The sequence below is a fragment of the Chrysemys picta genome, chromosome 1 (assembly GCF_011386835.1).
Source record: "Chrysemys picta bellii isolate R12L10 chromosome 1, ASM1138683v2, whole genome shotgun sequence".
NCBI lineage: Eukaryota > Metazoa > Chordata > Testudines > Emydidae > Chrysemys > Chrysemys picta.
The window spans coordinates 340,940,106-340,957,791 of NC_088791.1; the positions used below are offsets into that span (position 1 = coordinate 340,940,106).

The window sequence follows — 17,686 nt, forward strand, 5'->3', positions numbered from 1 at the left end:
CAACAACTGCATAGCAGAGTTGACAACTTAACCCAGGAGTCCCCAAGTTCCAGTGCCATGTAAACACTAGAACTGAAAACAGGGGTTTGTAGTATCAAGACATCCATGTTTGCCATCTTTTGGCTCAGTTTCTTCCCCTGAGAAAGTCCCATTAGCTCAGCCAGGATCTTTTTGCATTGAAAGCTATGTAGAGTTAAAGTCTGGCTGAGACATTAAGTCTTTAATGCCTGGTGGTCCTAATTGCCTTCTCTGGTTACAAGAGCCCTTTTTTTCTACTAAGAAAGCTTATAAGCATGGGGAAACTGTATTCAGGTGTGTCAACTGAAGGAAGCTGATCATTCTCAACTAGTTTCCACAGAATAGTAGGTCAATATACACATCTCCCATCAGATGGGGACTCAAAATAAAACCCCTGACAACATGGGCATCACTAACCAAAGCAGCCACTTGATCTTAACTGTAAAAACTTCAACTTCCCCCTGAGCTTTTGCCAAGTCAGGTTTTAATTTGGCTTGCAAGATTCAAACAGAGGACTTTGGAATCTTCTAAGAAAGTTTATAGACTAATTACTTGTCTCTAGAGCACATTGGTACAAGAGCTTAATCGGATTTAGAGAAGGGCTACACATTTATAAGGATAAGAAAATTTGCCGTCACTTCCCAGGACAACAGTTAGGCAGGATATACGGGCTAGTCTACACAGGGAAGTCAGTGCGCACCAAACTAGGGGGTGAGTTTAAAGCACATTAGACACGCTGCACTAATTCCTTGTGTGGACACTCCTGCACACTAACAGTGACCTCATGTGCGTTAGCTTTGTACACTTCCAGAGTGCATTAGGCAGATGCGCACAAAGGCATACAGTAAGCACCCACACAAAGAGTTAGTGTGGAGTAAGTAGTATGCACCAGCTACTGCAGGCTGCCCCCCACCATGTACAGACAAGCCATGTTATATGGCAAGCCAGCCACTAACTGACAAGAGATCTATTCCCCACCGTCCTCCCAACACACAGAAATTTCCATAATTGTCTATTATGAGGAGCCTTGCACATTCTGTGGCATATGCCATTTCCTATGTAAAACCTCTACCACACTAAAAGGCATCATGCTACATGGTCTACGACTTACCTTTCTTTGGAGTATTCCAGTCAAACACCAGCCATGCCAAGTACACAGCTGCAATCACCCAGCAGTCTGTACAGAGTATGTACATGAGGATTACAGTGCACGCCACACCTGGAGTTGCCAGAGGGTCAGGGAGGAGATAAAAGAGGGGAAATGGCATTAAAGTCTCATTTTTGCAGAGCGGGTATCTCGATCAGCATTAACACCCCTTGACTTTTGACCCTGCCATACTTAAGGATTTTTAAACTAAATCTGATTTAGTTGTTACAGATTAGTGACATCACACCGAGACTAAGCCTTCGGGAGGGCTGAGACAAAGCTTCATCCAGAGCAACCTACTTCAGAGCACTTACTTCCCTGTCCCTGCCCCAGAGACCACAGGTTCTCCCTCTACTGCAGCAGGGTCACTGGGCCTCATGGGGAGGAGATTCTGCTGCTGGTTCAATGGTCTTGTGTCACAGGAAGACTCAATACACTGGATATTCCCCAACACAAAAGTTCCTCACACCCCCTTGCACCAGGCTGGGACTTGTCATATAAAAGCAGCTAGCATTGATTTTAAATTGGGGGGGGTGAGGGAGAGAGAGAGAAAAAAAATTCCATCTATGTCCCACCGACATGTCTGGGATGAAACAAAAGGAAATTCAGCTGGAAACAAGAAAAAAAATCAAGAAAAAAAAGCCCTAAAATGCTTCTCTTCCTCCCACTCAGAGCTCCTCTTAGCTAAGCAGGTATTAAAGCAGGAAGGAAAAGTCTTTGCAGCCGATATGACAGGCACACAAGTGTTACCTATAAGACGGCTAGCTGGAAGCACTCCCCAACAATCAGTTCTACTGGACTGGAATCTTCAGAGAAGAGTCACATTGCAAGCGATCATTAAAAAATTAGACTGAACAAAGCTTGGAATATATGGTAAGAAGCAGCCCATCAGTGCTAAGGAGATTGGAAAGACCCATGAGTCTATATTTTTAGAGCGTCTGTCACTAGAAATGCAGATTGGATACTTTTTTCAACTACATTTGGAGCATTCATGGCAAGACGTACGTTATCTGCAGAGCACAGACTGTACAGAAGGAAGGATTTTAAAAGAGATCTGCATCTTTGTGTTCCAATACCTACAGATCAGCCCTGCTTACATGTGTGTAGTAATCCTTCCTATGTGTTCTGTTTATCTAGCAATAGTAACACCCTGTTCTTAAGCAACAGAGGGAGACCTAACAAGTTTTACCTTAGCTGTTAAGGACCATGATTTGATTTCTGCCAGGACAGTTTTAATCAAGAACCTTCATTTTCAAATGAAAGTTATTTCTTACCCATGACGAGGAAAGTAAGGACCCATTGCAGCACAGATATAATCTGAAGTTGCTTCTCTACTTTGGACTTGGACAACCAGGATAAGTCCTGCAGAGCAGAGAGAATGCTTGACCCAGTACCTAAGAACAGAAAAATAAAGATAAAAATTACTCTGTACATCCATTTAGAACAAAGCCTCATTTGAAGTGAAAAAATAGAAGGCAGAGGCCATTGAGTTCTATGCTGTATTACAGAAATCACTTCTACTTTAAGATACTAAACAGGATTTATGTAGTTCACATTAGTCTCTTGGATGTCATCTCATTTAAGGGAAAAAACCTGAAGGGGAAATCTGTTATTCTAGAACTAAACAGAGCTGTTCTATAAATGCTTGCCATGTCTGTTACAAAGCAGCACAAATCCTCTTCAGTGCTCCCAAGTGCAGTAACATGGAGCATACAACAAAAACCTCTGTAATAAACATTACAACTCCAAGTGTCCTTTCAGCCTCCCTAGTACTTCAAAGTTTACGTTACAAGCCAGTGATGGTCACACTGCAAAGTGTATTAACATATCTAGCGGTTTGCCACAGGAATCTTTTCCATACCCGACTGCCAATTGCTAGGAGACACTGAGGCCAAAGGCAACTTACTCAGTTTCCCCAGTTTACAACTTGGGAAAAAACTAATCATTTGTAATCCTATGCTAGATCAAGCCATTGAGAACTATTCTTAAAGAGACAATGTCAACTTCATGTTTGCAAACAGGCCAATAAACCAAACGACAAAAAGCAAACAATTGCACTACATTAATCACCATCATTCAGACACACTTCCAGATTTTTTGCACATTAAAGTTGTTTGTTATTTACAAGTAGATTTTTGACTCCAAGCAGACAGCTGGAAAGTTACACATTTACAGATCCATCAAGACAGGAAATTCCAAGTGTAAAGGAATTTGGCTTCTGGTTAACCATTCACAACAAGCTTTTAAAGTGTATACTATGTTCTTTGTCAGCGTTCAAATCTTTTGCTTGCAGTAAGTACCAATAGGTCTACAAAGCACTGATCAGGAGTGTAAAAGCTGCAGAAGTCAGTGACAGATTACTGGTATAGTATGAACTTAGGGGAGAGTTCTACACTACAGCAACATGTGCATGCTTTAACCCAGGGTAGGCAACCTATGGCACACGTGCCAAAGGTGGCACACGAGCTGATTTTCAGTGGCACTCTCACTGCCTGGGTCCCGGGAGGGTGGGGAGGCGGCTCTGCATTTTAATTTAATTTTAAATGAAGCTTCTTAAACATTTTAAAAACCTTATTTACTTTACATACAACAATAGTTTCATTATATATTCTAGATTTACAGAAAGAGCCCTTCTAAAAATGTTAAAATGTATTACTGGCACGCAAAACCTTAAATTAGAGTGAATAAATGAAGACTTGGCACACCACTTCTGAAAGGTTGCTGACCCCTGCTTTAACCAAACATCAAGTCCTGATTAGTTTAGAAGATAAATGTGGCATGAACAAGTGACAAGAAATATACTGCTAACTACTTCATAGCAGATTTAAACTAAAAGAGAACGGGATAAATTCATGGTGGTTAAGTCCATTAACGGCTATTCGCCAAGACGGGTAAGGAATGGTGTCCCTAGCCTCTGTCTGTCAGAGGGTGGAGATGGATGGCAGGAGAGAGATCACTTGATCATTGATTGCCTGTTAGGTTCACTCCCTCTGGGGCACCTGGCATTGGCCACAGTCGGTAGACAGGATACTGGGCTAGATGGACCTTTGGTCTGACCCGGTACGGCCTCTCTTATGTTCTTATAAAGCTAGCTGTTCATGGCTCGCCGAGCAGCCTCTAGACTGAAGGAATACACTTGCAGGTACTAGCTTTAATACGATTTCTATAAAAAAAAATGTCCTGTTTGTTTCACTAGACACTTGAGATGTAGCCTTACAATTAGTTTGATTTAAACCACAAGTGCTATATGCCAATGTTAGCTAGAAGCCAGTGTTAATGCATAAGTCCAAGCACAAGCATCTTTAAGTTTTCCTTTGAAATGAGCCATGCAATGTTATGTGAAGTCAGATTCCATAAGAGGTGAGAAGTGTGTTTGGTGGCACTGAACTATTCCATAGGGAGAACTAGTATGAGAGTTAGTAATTGGATAGGTAGCTTTCCTCCTATGGCAGGTCACTGGCCTGAATCTAGCTCACGACAGCCATAAGGCAGACAAGCACTCCAACAGCTTGTGAGAGGAGCCTCCGTTCAGTTCCTTAAGGACACGTTAGTTCACAGTCTGTACTAATTGGTCCCCTTGCTGGCAGTCCCAGCAGAGGCATTAAGGACTGAATGAGTATTAAGGCACAGAGGAACAGCACAGGGAAGGCCATGGGGATGAAGTTTAGACTTCAGACCCCTCATTATCCAAGACCTGTGGGGATCTCCCAATTTACTGGGAGCTGTGTCTAGAAAGGTAGGGGTGTGTGTGTGCGCGCGCGTGTGTGTGTGTGTGTGGACAGAACTCAACAGAAGTGTCATTGTCAGGGCAATAGGCATACCACTTTGTAACATCACATTTACTGTCTAGAAGTATATGTACTGTCTAGGACATACCCCAGCTACACAAGCCCCGCCCTGCACAGGGCACCTGTCTCACATAGTACTGGGAGGCCACTGAACCCTCAAGGCTCTTCCTCCTCCTCCGCAGCTGTCACTGGGGGACAGGATCTCTGCAGGCATCAGGAGCAAGGAAATGAAGCCCCTTGCTCAGTTATGGAGCATGTGCTCCAGCATCACGGGGGCTGTGAAGATGCCACTAAGGAGTCAATGGCACTTCCCAGGGACTGAGGAAGTCCTAAATGGGTCTCTTCTCCCTCCCCAGCCCAAATGAAGTAGGCATCTGTAGCGCCACCCATTATTTGTGTTACAGCAGCACCCAGGTTCCAGTCAGGACCCCACTGAGGTAGATGGTGTGCAACTAGTGGAACAGAGGTTACCACAGGTCACCCAACAGGTCAGTGATTGAGCTGGCAATAGACTCCCAGTTCAGTGCACTGTCCACTGGAGCACCTTGCCTCTGGATGGTCCACCCAGCAAATCCTCTTCAGCCCACATGACTGAGAGGGTGACACTGCTTTGTGGGGGAAGGATTCACCCCAGCCACCTCCTTTTGAGGTCATTACTAGACAAATCGGAGGGAATCCTTGTGATGGAATGTGACCAACCTAGTGTGAGTGTGCAGACCTTCTATGAGTTACAGTAAACACACTGCCACCCTTGAGGGGGCTCCCCGGGACTTACAATTCACATGCAAATACAGTCAGATGCAGGTCCAACTTTGGAGGACAGAAGTCGCAAGTAGCTAACCAGAGACATTGCAAGCATACTAGACAGGACATTAGAGGCAGCATAGGAGAAGGGAAGCAAGTGTCGCCTATCTGAAGTGCACTATTTAGAGGGATGTCAGTTTTGTAGTAGTTAGGTTTAATTGAGAAGTTAATGAATTCGAAGTAGTTTCCAGTACAAAATTGGACCCCAAAATCCAACAGAACGTGGCAGGGTTTTAGAACTGCATTTTTACGTTCTCTCCCTGTTGCTGTCAACTCTGGCAAGACTCTCAGCTTCTCCTTGTTTTGAGCAACTGGCCAGTGCATTTGATGAAGATGTGTGTAGGGGGATGGATAGCTCAGTGGTTTGAGCATTGGTCTGCTAAACCCAGGATTGTGAGTTCAATCCCTGAGGGGGCCATTTAGAGATTTGGGGCAAAAACCTGTCTGGGGATTGGTCTTGCTTTGAGCAGGGGGTTGGACTAGATGACCTCCTGAGGTCCCTTCCAACCCTGATATTCTATATTAAACAAACTGAAAGTACTTTGGAGTAATTTCAGCTGCCACAAGTAAGGCTAGTCAGTAAGATATTCAAAGAGAAGTGCAGTGCCCTTTAAAGATACAAGACACCCAGCTACTATTGGGTGGTGGGGAAGGTTACCAGCAACTCTGCACTAGTCCTTAATGACTTTGTGCCCCCTTACTATTTTAGTTATAAAGTCAGTTTGAAAAAGCGGCAGTACAGTACTGGGAGGTAGATGCTAATTCTAGGCTCTGCTCCAACAATGACAGTGTCTTTCAACATGTTATTTAACCTCCCTTCCCCCCCAAATCTTGCTTATCTTGCATGTGACCCTGCTTCCATTTAAGTCAATAAGAAAAACTATTGATGTAAGTGGGAGGTGTACAGGGTTTCTGTATTCAGAAGTGGGAAAATACTTTACCTGATGTAATGGCATTGCAAAAATATTTGTAAGAGAGCCTCTAGCAGTAACATCAGTATGGTTGGTTTCTTGTATTATAGTTGAGACGCAAGACATTTATCTCACTTGTGATGTTAGCAATACCAAACCCTAGAAGAAAGTTAACCATAAGGAATATCTGCATGTTTATCAGCTTGAAGGGAATTCCATTAAGCCTGTCTAGCAACCTGTCCTCCCAAGAGGAGGGGAAACTTTCCTAACTGGGGATAAACAGACAGGTGTTCGAGTGGACGCAACCAAAGTAGGAACCAGCCCCCTGTCTGAAAAGGAGGCTGAACAGTACAAGATTAGCATCTGCTGAATTGTAACTGAAGTCTGTAAAGGAATTCAATAAATTGCAGGCATTTAGAAGTCAGGCAGAGTGAATGCTATGCAGATTTAGGATTGCAGTACATAAAATTAGGGGAAGGATCTTCCTTTGGTAGCAGTCACCTAAAACAGATAGCGTAACTAGCACTGCTTCTCAGGACGGGTTTTGTTTTAGCTTGCTAAAGAGGGATAATCGCAACACAATCAAAGAGACCAAGGCAGCAAAAGTATTTAACTTCTTAGCCTTGTAAAATAATTGGGGGGGGGAAGGGGAGGGGGGTCTTTATAAGTCAAATGAATTGTGGAATTGCAAGCCAGGCTACTCCACTGCCCTCCACAGTAGCCATATTGTGTCAGAGGATATTTTGTTGCATCCTTTAAACCAAAGGCATCTTCAAGTCTGACAAGAGAAGATTCTACACCTGCAAACCATGAAGGACCTGGCATTTGGGTCCTTCCAGGAGCATGGCTGCTGGCAAATCCAGGTCTAGGAGAATTCCTACCGTTGTAGTTTTTGCAAAAGCCAAACTGCCTTAGTGTAAGCCTTAACAGAAGGCCTGCGAGGTACAACTAGACTAGCGCCTCTGCAAGAATCAGAGTGGTACAGACCAATCTTGTCCAGCATCCTGCCTCCAAAATTGCTGGAGGGGAAGACCTAGCATACAGCCAGTTGTACAATACCTTACCCTGTGGGACAGTTGCCTCCTAGAGACAGCCAGCAATTAGTTTATACCAAAAGCATGAAAACCTAATCCTTTTAATTTTATCATAGTATATACTTGCAGGTGCTGCTATTCAGCGGTATGTTTAATTACTTGGAGTGGGTCCCTCTCCTTTTCTTTCTCCTGAACCAAGCACCTGTTTAATCCCGTTAGACTTGTTCTTCAGCATTTCTTGAATGCTATAAGCAGATGGGCTATTTACTCTATTGACAACCCCTAATATTGGGTATTGCTGATTGGCAATATGCTACCACCCACATACCCATGCTTGAAACTGCACTATGCATCACGTATGCTAGGATTTGCTGCTTCACAGTGAAGCGATACATACTCCAGAGCAAATGTGCTATTTATCAGAAGGAGATTTAACAGGTCGCGAAGTGTTTGGTTTTCAGAAAGTGACTCAATTACAAACATTAATCCAACAAAATAAAAACCTATTATGAAGTGTTTACCCGAAGTAATTCAGAGAGCTTTTCAAGAGGGATTACTTTGAAGCTGTACTGTAAACTCAAGTTTGTGTTGAATGCTTAGCCAGCTTTTTGGCATGGAAAGTTTTAGATTACTTATTTAGAATTCTGACTTAGTACTTTCCAGTCCATTAGTGTGGGACAGAATGATGTATTCTGGGATATCCGAGATACTGCATCCCCTTTCCATTTCTCGAAGAAAATGAGACTGGTTCTATTTAAACACCCATGGTTAGCCCATTTATGAGGGGAAGCAAAGATGATGTGGACTGACCTGGTCTTTGATCACCATTTACATTAATCTCTTCCCTGGGTCCAAAATTTAATCCTGCAAAAATAGGAGCTTCCATCATCTACTGAAGCAGTAATAAGACAGTTAGTAACTGTTCTTTGGTCCCATTCGCAATCTGCTCCACTTTGGAATGTTTACTGGCTGCGGTTATGGCCACCCATTCCAGAACACCATTCCAGGAATGGCACTACAGACAGCACAATCTCCTAGCCAAGAATAGGGAGCACATTCTTAGTGATCATGCCTAGCATGGTCAGGCTACTGAACTACACCACTGCCCATGCCCAACTGCAGGAACAATTGAATCACTTCTCTACATCACCTAGCACTTTGGAAACTACCTGGGCAACAAGAGGGTTCCAGCATTTTTATCGAGGGCACAAAAATTAGGTGCATCTGCCTTGCTTTATCTCTGGCCAAAAACAGCTGAAAGTTTTGCAGAAAAAGAATCAGGCACCTGTTTGCAATTAAGGAACCACGCTACCTCCAAAATCCCCTCCAGTGCTTGTCAACTTGAAGGATAATTAGAGAGAAAGATTGAAGCCTGAAGGGAATCTTATGTATGCAGTAGATGATTCTCTGTAAAGATCACATGAGGCTCAAAGACCCCCCCCCCATGACAGTAAATCAGAAGGACTAGGGAGAGCACCACCAGTAGCATGGAGCTCAGTATTCATAGGTACTTATGGATAGATTTTTACACCATTTTTCCACCCCATCCTTCTTTTCTCCTCTGGCAAGTTCCACGAGATTGGATATTCGAATTCAGCCTGAGCTTGAATAGCAGTTATACAGCCACTGATCCTCTGTGGCAGGCTGCCCATTTCTAAGCGTCTAAAAGATAGTTCATAATCCTACTGGAAGGCTGTGCTGGACTACAGTCTACAACTGGCATAGCGTTCATACGGAATTCCCTTGGCGAGAAGGATCCAAAGAGCTTTGGAGAGTAGATATGTTGCAATATTGCCTCAAGTACTGCATGCTGCTCAGACCTGGAAAAAGACTGGTAGATCTTAAAGATTTCTTGAATAGTAGCAGCCTGTAAAGAAGCAGATACTGAAGAGAGGTGATGGAGAGTTATTCCTTTAAGTGGAGGCAAACAATAGTAAGGACAGCCACGTAAAGGAACTCCAGTGGCATTACTGATTGTTTGAGAGGAACAGGTAAAAAAAACTCAAATGATCTAGGATACAGAGTTGGTTGTACCTTTTTGCCAGGCTTCATCACTCCCCTCTTCAGTCAAATCAACACTCACCTATTCTGGTTCCTACTACAGCCTCTTCCCATTCGCACTTGGTACCTGAAACTACAAGCAGAACAGCTGTTGATCCTTAAGCCTTGTCCTATAGTGAATTTTAAGCCACCAGTGCAAACTCTAGTGAAGACACTATTTACAATAGTGCATTTTCATTTGTACTAGTGCAGGGTTCTCAAACTGGGGGTCGGGACCCCTCAGGGGGTCACAAAGTTATTACATGGGGGGGGGGGTCACGAGCTGTCAGCCTCTACCCCAAACCCTGCTTTGCATCCAGCATTGATAATGGTGCTAAATATATTAGCACGTGTTTTTAATTTATTGGGGGGGGGTCATCACACTCAGAGGCTTGCTATGTGAAAGGGGTCACCAGTACAAAAGTTTGAGAACTCCTGTACTAGTGCATCTTATCCTGGTGCTAAACCTGGGTAAACTGCACTAGTGAAAATACCTGTAAGTCTTTTACATTGGTGCCCTTACAGAACAGACTGCCCCAAGCAGAATTTATACCCAAAATAAGGGAGAGGAGCCAGAGACTACACAAAAACCAAACAACGGATCGATTTATGCAGATCACAGCTATTTTACAGGTTTCAGTTTTAGCTCTGAACAGGTTCAACCCAGCAGCGGCTGGTGCTAAAAGCCAGAGAATTACTAGAGGAAGAAAGGGCTGCTGGAGGAAACAGCAGTAAGAAGGGCCAGATTAGCCTATAGGGCCTGGTGGCAAATGTCCAGGGCCTGGATCTAGAACGAAACCTGGCCCAGGCCAACTAAGCTTTGCTAAGCAACAAACACCTAGTGAGAGACCGTTCTTGCCTTCACGAGGCTACGATCTCGATTGACAAAGTCAGGGGATAAGAGGGAACCAGAGGCAGACAGGTGATGTGATTTGCCCAGTGTCACAGCAGATCAGTGGCAGAACTGGGAAATATAATCCAGGACTCCTGACTACCAGTTCAGTGCACTATCCACTAAGTCACACTGCCTCTAAATTCCCTGCCAGGTGAATCCCACCGAACAGTTTCTGTAAGAGACAAAACTCATTCCAGTGGTACAGGAGGAATCACAAGGTTCCACAGCTTTTCTCTGGGTGAGGCTCTTGATTTTACAGACCGGCTTTTAAAATCACACACACACAAAACCATTTTTGCCACCCCAAGAAAAAAAAACCTGCTTGGACTGCCGCCCGAACTGCCAAAGCAAAAAAGCCACCCGGACTGTGCTGCCCCAAGAATGGACGGAGTGCCACCCCTTAGCATGTGCTGCCCCAGGTACATGCTTCCTCCACTGGTGCCTGGAGCCGGTCCTGGGTATCAGTCACTTCTGACAAATTACAGAGCTGTGAACAGCTTGCAAGCCTAGGAAGTGGTGACATTTAACTTGCACCATGAAGGAAGCTGCACTTAGCAAGGCAATACCTTCCTTCCAAGGTGAACAAGTCACACTTGTAGAAGAACGAGGAGTACTTGTGGCACCTTAGAGACTAATACATTTATTTGGGCATAAGCTCAATTACAGACCTAAAAGTTGCAATACTCCAACAACAACAACAAAAACCTTCAAAAACAGACTCCAATGAGAAACTGCTGAATTGAAATTAATTTGCAAACTGGACACCATTAAATTAGGCTTGAATAAAGACTGAGTGGGTGGGTGATTACACAAAGTAAAACTATTTCCCCGTGCTAATTCCCTCCCCCCCCCCCGTTACAACTTCTTGTCAATGGTTGAAATGGGCCATCCGGATTATCACTACAAAAGTTTTTTCTCCCCTCCTGCTGATAATATCCCACCTTAATTGATTAGTCTCATTATAGCTGGTATGGCAACACCCATTTTTTCCTGTTCTGTGTGTGTTCGTGCACGTGCGCACACACACACACGAAAAAATGGGTGTTGCCATACCAGCTATAATATATATATCTTCCTATTGTATTTTCCACTGCATGCATCTGATGAAGTGGGTTTTAGCCCACAAAAGCTTATGCCAAAATAAATTAATTTGTCTCTAAGGTGCCACAAGTACGCCTCGTTCTTTTTACTGATACAGACTAACACAGCTGCTACTCTGAAACTTATAGAAGAGAACTGGAAATGCATCAGTGCAGGCCTGAAGGAAAACGGACCTGCATGGAGAATTAAGACAGCTTTTCATCTCTACATCAGATTATTTTGAGTTAAGACCAACTACACTGTACATAAACCACAGGCCACTTTAAAATATGCATATGCCCTAAATACATTATTAACGTATTGGCTCAGAATGGGCCTCACAAAGGAGGTGCCATTGTGGTCTATCAGGTCAGTGCTACATATTTGATGCCTTCCATGAATGATTTAGTCCTTTCTTAACAGAGTAAGTTAAGTACAAAAGTGGAGTATTGCAGTTTACACTGCACTGTCAGCTCATGCACAGGCTCTCATCTCCAAATGGCACCTAGGAAAAATCTCTGCTTGTCAGTTTACCACAACTTCTTGGTTTTATTTATTAAGGGCCAGTAATGTTCTCAGGGCTGACCAGGACAGCAAAATAAAGTCTCTTTTCCAAGATCCTGCAATCAGAACTACTCACAGAGAGCCCTGTATAGGTGTGGACCCCTCCTGATGCCATACTGGAGTAACCCACACACCTCCTGGGTGTGGTGCTCTGTCCTCTCTAGTGGCACTGAGACCACTTAGAATTAATGAGTCTGCTACAGCCTTAGCTAAGAGCCATGGGGCTTTTAGCTCATGCTGTACAGGCTCATGCATTCAGCTCCTGAGATCCCAGGTTCGATCCCACGCACGGACAAGCAGGGACTGTCAGTGTTACACAGGCATCCACATCAAAGCTATTTGCAGGATTGGAGCCCAAAAGACACATGGAAGACCAGAAATCCAAACACAAGAACAACAGTGGAGGGAGTGCATGCTAGTGGCACTGGAATAGAAGTCAGAGGTCCCCCTGCCCCCAGCTTTGCCTGTTGGCAAACCCTGCCTGGACAGGTCACTTTACCTCAGGGCCGCTATGTTCTTTCCCACCATTTGTCCAATGTCTACTCAGATCTTCAGAGCAGGAGCTGTCTCAACAGGTACGTGTACAACACAATGGGGTCTCCAGGCCACACTATGTTACAGATCATCAAGTGTGGGTGATTTTTAAAGTTTCAGTTTATCAAAGTTATGTAAAACTTTACTGGTGTGTAAGCCCCGCACCACTGCTAAAAGGCCAGCAAACCGGTTTCTCTAAAGGGTAGAGAACAGGCTCTGAAGCATAAACATTTGCATTTGCTAAGTTTATTGCTGCTGTACCTTCGGAGGCCTTGTTTACTGACACCCAAGGCAGCTGTAACACAAGCTTCCTCACATCGCCCATCCAGTGACCTCAACCTGAGGTAAAGGTTCGACCCTCCCTAGATGGAGTGTTCAGTATCTATAAAGCAGATAGACCTGAAGGAGACTTCTAGCTTGACAAACTGTCTCCTCTCCACAGCCCAGAACCACCAACCCCATTTCACTACGGAAATGGGAGGAGAGTTTTGTATTGGTGGGTAGAGGTGAAAGGAAGTCTTAGCCACTAACCCATGCTACCCTGGATAAAGGCCTATTTTTAAACTTAATCTTTAAGATGTTTTAGGGAGACAGACATCAGTCACTTCTTTCCAGCTTCTTCCTACTGCCACAAGTATAGGAAAAGTAGCATTTAAGAAACTAAATTAAGTTTTCACAGCTAGTTTCCAATGAAATGGTTATTTGCAGCCGCAAGGCTGATCATAAAAGCCATTAAATTCCTCTTCCCCTCACACACAAAAACCCATGTGTTGTTAAGAAAATGAGACCCACTGTGTCAGGAACACATCAAACCCAGAAAGAGACACTTGTCACAGGCTGAGGCATCAGAGCCGGACAAACCCAGCAGCTTTTCCAAGGCTGGCTGAAGAGTAGACCCCCCCAAACAGACCCTTGTGGAAGCCTCCCAAAGCTACAAACAAGGTATTTTTCCTTTCCTTAAGACAGTGGCTCTCAACCTTTCCAGACTACTGTGGACTTTCAGGAGTCTGCTTTGTCTTGCGTGCCCCTAAGTTTCACCTCACTTACAAACTTACTTGCTTACAAAATCAGACATAAAAAAAAAAAAAAAAAAAAAAAAAACACAAAAAAGTGTCACAGCCACACTATTCCTGAAAAATGGCCAACTTGATCATGCGGTCTGAATGAAATTTCAGTGCGTCCTGACTCCGCTAGTGCTTTTTATGTAGCTTGTTGTAAAACTAGGCAAGTATCTAGAGGTGTTGGTGTGCCCCCCTGGAAGACCTCTGTGTACCCCCAGGGGTTCCGCCTACCCCAGGTTGAGAACCACCGCCTTAAGATACAGCCACACTGCTACTGGGGGAGAGGGAGATGGCAGATGTAGCTTCACAACATACAGCTCTAAGGTTCTGGCCCCAACAGCCCTCCCAACATGAAAAGCCAAGCAGCCAGCGCGCACCTGCCACAGAGTCAGGCTACAAACACCCCTGCAGCAGGCATGTTAGTCAGTCACACAATCAACAGGCAGGAAAGAAACCCCCCAAGGCAGGGGATGTGTGGGCAGGGGGCGCAGAATGCCTAATGCAGCAGCCAGCCCGCTCCAGACGTTGCACCCCAACTCCTCATTTTGCAAAACGCCCCTCAGCTCCCCTCACCCCCAGACTGCAGCTCCGTGCCTGCAGAAGGAGCATCATACCGGCCCCTTTTCCCCCATGCAAAGCCTAGGGGGGTGGGACACCCAGGAGCTGAGATCGGCCTGGGAGGAAGGCGCTGGGTCGGCCGCGCAGAGGCTCGCCCGCGGCTGGTCCATATAGAGGCATATGGCCCTGCGAGGCTTGGGGACCGGCCGCTAGGAAGGCTGCGGTTACCTCGCAAGACGCCCGAGTAGGCGGCGATGATGGTCTTCATCATGGCTCAGGGTCGGCGCCCCCCAGGCAGGTCCATAACGCGCCCAGCCGGGGCCGCGGCGTCCGTGGGAGGCAGAGTCCGGCGCGCTGTACTGACCCAGCCAGCGCCCTGCACAGCCCGGCCGGCCCCGCCGCGCTCCTTTATATCGGCCGGCCCGGAGGGAGGCGGCGCGCAGGCGCCCTGCCTGCCTCTCCCTCGGGGATTGTGATGCAGCTGCCAGCCAGCGGTGTGTGTGTGAGAGAGCGAGCTGGCGGGAGGGGGAGTTTGCTCCAGAGGGAGCTTTATGAAAATAGATATTCTGATAAATGATGTTGCAAAAAAAAGCCGGGTGTTGCAAGGGGGGGGGGTGATTTCAGTGGCAATGTCTTGCAAGCGACAGGAAATGCTCTTCCACCCCCCCCCCCCACGCCCAGTCCCCAATGGTAGGTGCGTGGAGCCGGCGGAATGGCCGTGCGCGGCGCTTGGTGCCACCCGAACCGCAGGCAAGTTTCCTGGGGTTCCCCTTCCCCCTGCTGCGCGCGCCCCGGGGACTGGCCCAAATGCAGGGACTGGGCAGCAGGAGGCCGACGCGTGGGTTTCCTTCCTGCCCCTGCTGCTGACCCGTTGCGTGGTCCCCGTTGTGCAGAGCGAACTGTTGCCGTATAGATCGAACAACACCAGTGTGACTTTGCACTAGCTTCTTATTGTGCCTTGGTTTAATTTACTATGTCACGGGGGGAACAGCACCTGCCTCGTGTGAGAGCTGTGCAGTATTATTTATCATTTGTATTATTACTGCAGTATCATAAGAGCGCTAGTCCTGGGCCAGGAACCTATTGTGCTAGGCGCTGTATAATGTGTTATGTAAAGGGCTTTCAGAGCGTTGGGAGAACAGCATTACAGAAGCCTGGAGATTATTGAGTCCCTATCATTTCCCCCAAGAAGCTGTTGGGTGAAAAAATACATGCCAGATAGTAAATATTTTGCTATTGTTGTGCACACTTTTTTTCTCCTCTGATAGGTACAGAGTCTGTGTTTAAGAAAATATTACTCTGAAATCCTTTATGGATGCTGTACAATTTTAATGTAAGATGCGGTATCTATTTATGCTTTTCAACTTCTTGCTTTTCTCTGTGTGCGCACTAATTTAGTGTTAGAGCTCAAAGTGCTCTTTAGACATTAGAAGACCTAGGTTATCTTCCCAGCTCTCTAGGGTTTGATCCTTCACTGGCATTAACTACTCTTTGGGCAACTTGGGCAAGTCACTGAGGGCCAGATTTTAAAAGGTGTTTAGGCCCCTAAGAGGCAGATGGCATCTAGTGAGATTTTCAGAAGTGCCCAGGTGCCTAATTCCATCAGTTTGAAGGGGAGCTAGGTGCCTTTTGAAAACCCCGGTAGGTGCATCTTTAAGCACCAACATATTTTTTTCAAAATTTGGCCCATAGGGCCTGTTTCTGCTTCCAGTAGGAAATGTGCCATTGATTTTAGTGGGAGTTGGGACAGGTCCTTAGAGTCCGATCCTGCACTGAAAAGGGAGCAGGTTCAGGCCCTTCACTCAATCTCTGTAACATGGGGATAATATTTATCCAACTTTGTGAAGCAATTTGAGAACTAATGTTAGTGCCGAACATTGCTATTATTTTTCTGTGCTCCCCACGCTGCCAGCATGGGCTGCAGCATGCTAGCTTCCTTGAGCTGCTTCAACCCTCACCTAGCAGCAGCTACCTTTAGGGGTGAACTTGAGTTCTGTTCTTGCCCATGCAATCATAGCATCCCTGGAGGCAGGAGGGCAAGCTGAAACAATAACTTTTTGGCATGGGGACACCCATTTGTTAGGATCTGGAGTGAGACCAACAACTCATTTCACAATAAGGTGACCAGACAGTCAACAGATGGTTACAACTTTTGGTCGTTACCAGCCTGTGCTGGACTTGAATCAGTGACCTAGAGGTGAAAGGCTTTGGATTTCCCATAAGCCATCCCCTGAGCCATCGCTGTATAAACCATTTGGTGCCAAAAGGGCATTTGAACTGTCCTGTCGGCAGTCCCAATATTCTGTTGTAATATGTACCAAAAGGGAATATTGCAACAGTCTGTCTGGAAGCTCTGTCTTGCCCAGCAACTCCTGGGTGTAAAATGCAGGGATGCGTCCTGGATGGAAAAAGCCATAGTTACAGTATACTTAAATATTATCTTATAGGAAAGAGGATGGGCAAGGAGTATGGATTCCTGCAGCAAGCAGTGCTATGGTACGTTCTATGGCTTGCGTTATATAGGAGGTCAAACAAAACGATCATAATAGTCCCTTCTGGCCTTGGAATCTATGATCATCTATCTATGAACATCCATTGCCAAATGTTTGGCGCTGACTGAGTTAACTCTATCAATGAGCTCACACCTGTGTGCTTTCTCCTATGCTGTCCCTCAGTTGGGAGGAGCTCCTTATAAACATCTGCAAAACTAACTCCGTCTCCTCCTTCAAGTCTTTTCTCAAAACTCCTCTTTGCCATGATGCCTAAAAAAATTTGACAACAGTTAGGCCACTGGTATTCTCACGGCCTATCAAGCTAACCATGCTGTTTCCTTGTATTCCCCCCATCAGTTTGTCTGTATCCATTTGTGATGTCTTGTCTTGTAGTTAGATTGCAAGCTCTTTGGAGCAGGGACTGTCTTTTTGTTCTGTGTTTGTACAGCACCTAGCACAATGGGGACTTGGTCCATAACTAGGGCTCCTAGGTGCTACAGCAGGGGTGGGCAAACTACAGCACGTGGGCCACATCTGGCCCACGGGACCGTCCTGTCCAGCCCCCGAGCTCCTGGCCCAGGAGGCTCACCCCCGGCCCCTCACCTGCTGTCTCCCCGCAGCCTCAGCTAGCTCGCTCTGCCGCCGTCGCAATGCTCTGGGCGGCGGGGCTGTGAGCTCCTGGGGCAGCACAGCTGCAGAGCCCGGCCTGACCCGGTGCTCTGAGCTGCATGGTGGCGGCAGCGTGGCCCGGCTCCAGCTG

The 17,686-nt window shown here is 45.8% G+C and overlaps 1 protein-coding gene and 1 long non-coding RNA gene across 6 annotated transcripts in view; one reads left to right on the plus strand and one right to left on the minus strand.

Moving 5' to 3' along the window:
* Positions 1-14,899, minus strand: part of DGAT2 (diacylglycerol O-acyltransferase 2) — a 36,704-nt gene extending 21,805 nt beyond the window's left edge. Inside the window, exons 1-4 of one of the 4 annotated variants that reach the window (XM_005290530.5) lie at positions 14,663-14,858; positions 9,786-9,836; positions 2,440-2,559; positions 1,130-1,237 (exon numbers count right to left, since the gene is read on the minus strand). In XM_005290530.5, the coding sequence (XP_005290587.2) occupies positions 1,130-1,237; positions 2,440-2,559; positions 9,786-9,836; positions 14,663-14,705 (322 nt within the window). In that variant the 5' untranslated portion in view covers positions 14,706-14,858. Of the gene's footprint in view, positions 1-1,129; positions 1,238-2,439; positions 2,560-9,785; positions 9,837-14,662 lie in introns of all 4 variants that reach the window. The other 3 variants (XM_005290532.4, XM_005290531.5, XM_065581756.1) reach the window with 3 other exon arrangements.
* LOC101953993 (uncharacterized) overlaps positions 14,862-17,686 on the plus strand; it is a 30,952-nt gene continuing 28,127 nt past the window's right edge. Inside the window, exon 1 of one of the 2 annotated variants that reach the window (XR_010597914.1) lies at positions 14,862-14,928. This is a non-coding gene — a long non-coding RNA (uncharacterized LOC101953993). Of the gene's footprint in view, positions 14,929-15,130; positions 15,185-17,686 lie in introns of those variants that run through there. The other variant, XR_010597913.1, reaches the window with a different exon arrangement.